General features: G+C 37.4%; 1 protein-coding gene across 1 annotated transcript in view; it reads right to left on the bottom strand.

The window, feature by feature from the left end:
* cfap65 (cilia and flagella associated protein 65) overlaps positions 1 to 1,449 on the bottom strand; it is a gene marked incomplete at its 5' end in the record, with an annotated part of 14,648 nt that extends 13,199 nt beyond the window's left edge. Inside the window, 4 exon segments of the mRNA XM_014016499.1 lie at positions 503 to 669; positions 814 to 916; positions 1,007 to 1,188; positions 1,367 to 1,449. Coding sequence (XP_013871953.1) covers positions 503 to 669; positions 814 to 916; positions 1,007 to 1,188; positions 1,367 to 1,447 — 533 coding nt within the window.
* Between the last annotated feature and the right edge of the window lie 260 nt (positions 1,450 to 1,709).

Here is a 1,709-nt window from a genome sequence, read left to right as displayed (position 1 = left end):
GATTTTTTTATTTTGGGGAAAAGCTTTGTGCAGCCCTGATATATGTATATAAACTGAAACAGCTGGACTAGTGCATCCTAAATTTTACATAAATTAGTTATTTTAATACAAAATAGTCATTTCAGCATTTTTTGGGGAAGTCACAACCTAATAAATGTCCTTACAGAAATTCTAACTGCTCATTTTAAATCAGTACTTTTACTTTTAATACTTAAGTCCAAAAAATATCAGATACTTTTAGACTTTCACTCAAGTAATGTTCCTAAAGAATACTTTAACTTTTACAAAGGTAATTTTTTGGTAAGATACTTGTACTTTTACTCAGCTGACACGTTACATTTTGGTGTCAACTGGGACCGCTTGGAACCACAATGAAGTAGTTACTAAAAAAAAGGGCCGGTTCCATGAATCTGGCCTAATGGAAATGGCTTGGAACTGTACCGAACCGTACCGACACTAAGTGGCACTAGTGGAAAAGGGGCATAAGCACACTCTGMGGTACCTGACGTTTTTTAGCAGGAAATTAGCTTGTGAGGAGTGTTGAACAGCACAGAGTGGGAGCCTCACACGGTCGGGAAGCTCCAGCTTAGGAGAGGAAACGATGGCACGCAGGCAAACTTTGAAGCTGCCTTTGTTATCCTGAAGCTCAACGCTGTCCTCATACTCACACTGTCCAGACACACCGTATTACACATGCAGATAACATGAAACAGCTAGAGTGTGTTATTTTATGTCTTTCAGACTTTTTTTCTGTGATTTTAAAATTCCACTAAATATATGCTTTATTTAATATAAAAAAAATGAACGCCTTACCCTTTGTAACGGTCTAAAGGTGATTGGCAGGGAGAATAAAGCCCCTGGGCTAAGAACAACTATCTGAGGGATTGAGGCAGAGAAAAACTTGGACACTGGAGGTCTGTGAGAAAAATAACAGGGGTTGTTATCACGCACATCAAACAGTAAAGCAGGGAAATGTAAGTGTATTTGTGATGGTGTACTGTATGACCTAATGTGCAGTTTCCACAACTTGATATAGGTGTTTTTTATCACCAGCATCTTGGTGTACTTTCCTCCCAGGTCCCAGTCTTCCCATATCAGTTCTGATTGGATTTCCAAACTGGAAAAGCAGTTTCTTTGGTCTGAGGCTTGTCTTTGCATGTCCCTCTGTCTGCTGTGGTGTGTGGCATTCTGCAACGTGAGGAATGAAGACMATGCAAGTTTTGAAAAAAAAAAAAGTAAATATAAATAAAAAGTTCACAAATGTGTAAATTAACATTAAATGTTTATAATGAAGTGGAAAAAGTCAGTAAGAAAGAAAGAAATATATGCAGACGTTTGACTAGAATTGACAAATCAAAGAATTTACTTTGACATCATTCACTGAGGTAGAGAGCATCTGTTGATCTATGGGGTTTAAAACGTTCAGATCCCGGTCCTCAGATAACATGCCTGCAGAAAAATGAGATGACATTTTAATCGTCATTTCATTCAAGAGGACAATCATTAATTAGTGGAGAAAAGGGCAAGAAGGGAGCAATAATAGACAGCAAGGAGGGCTGGTCCTGTTTTGGGCATGGAGCTGGACAAGTAGTGACGATAGGATGACCCCATCATCAGGTAGAGAAGTGTGTTCAGTGCTGTTGCCATGCTCAATTTAAATAAATAAATAAATAAATAAATAAATAAATAAATAAATAAATAAATAAATA

The sequence above is a fragment of the Austrofundulus limnaeus genome, unplaced genomic scaffold (genome assembly GCF_001266775.1).
Source record: "Austrofundulus limnaeus strain Quisiro unplaced genomic scaffold, Austrofundulus_limnaeus-1.0 Scaffold146, whole genome shotgun sequence".
Lineage (NCBI taxonomy): Eukaryota > Metazoa > Chordata > Actinopteri > Cyprinodontiformes > Rivulidae > Austrofundulus > Austrofundulus limnaeus.
Note: the sequence above shows the minus strand (reverse complement) of the source record. Positions and strands in the feature narration are given on the sequence as shown.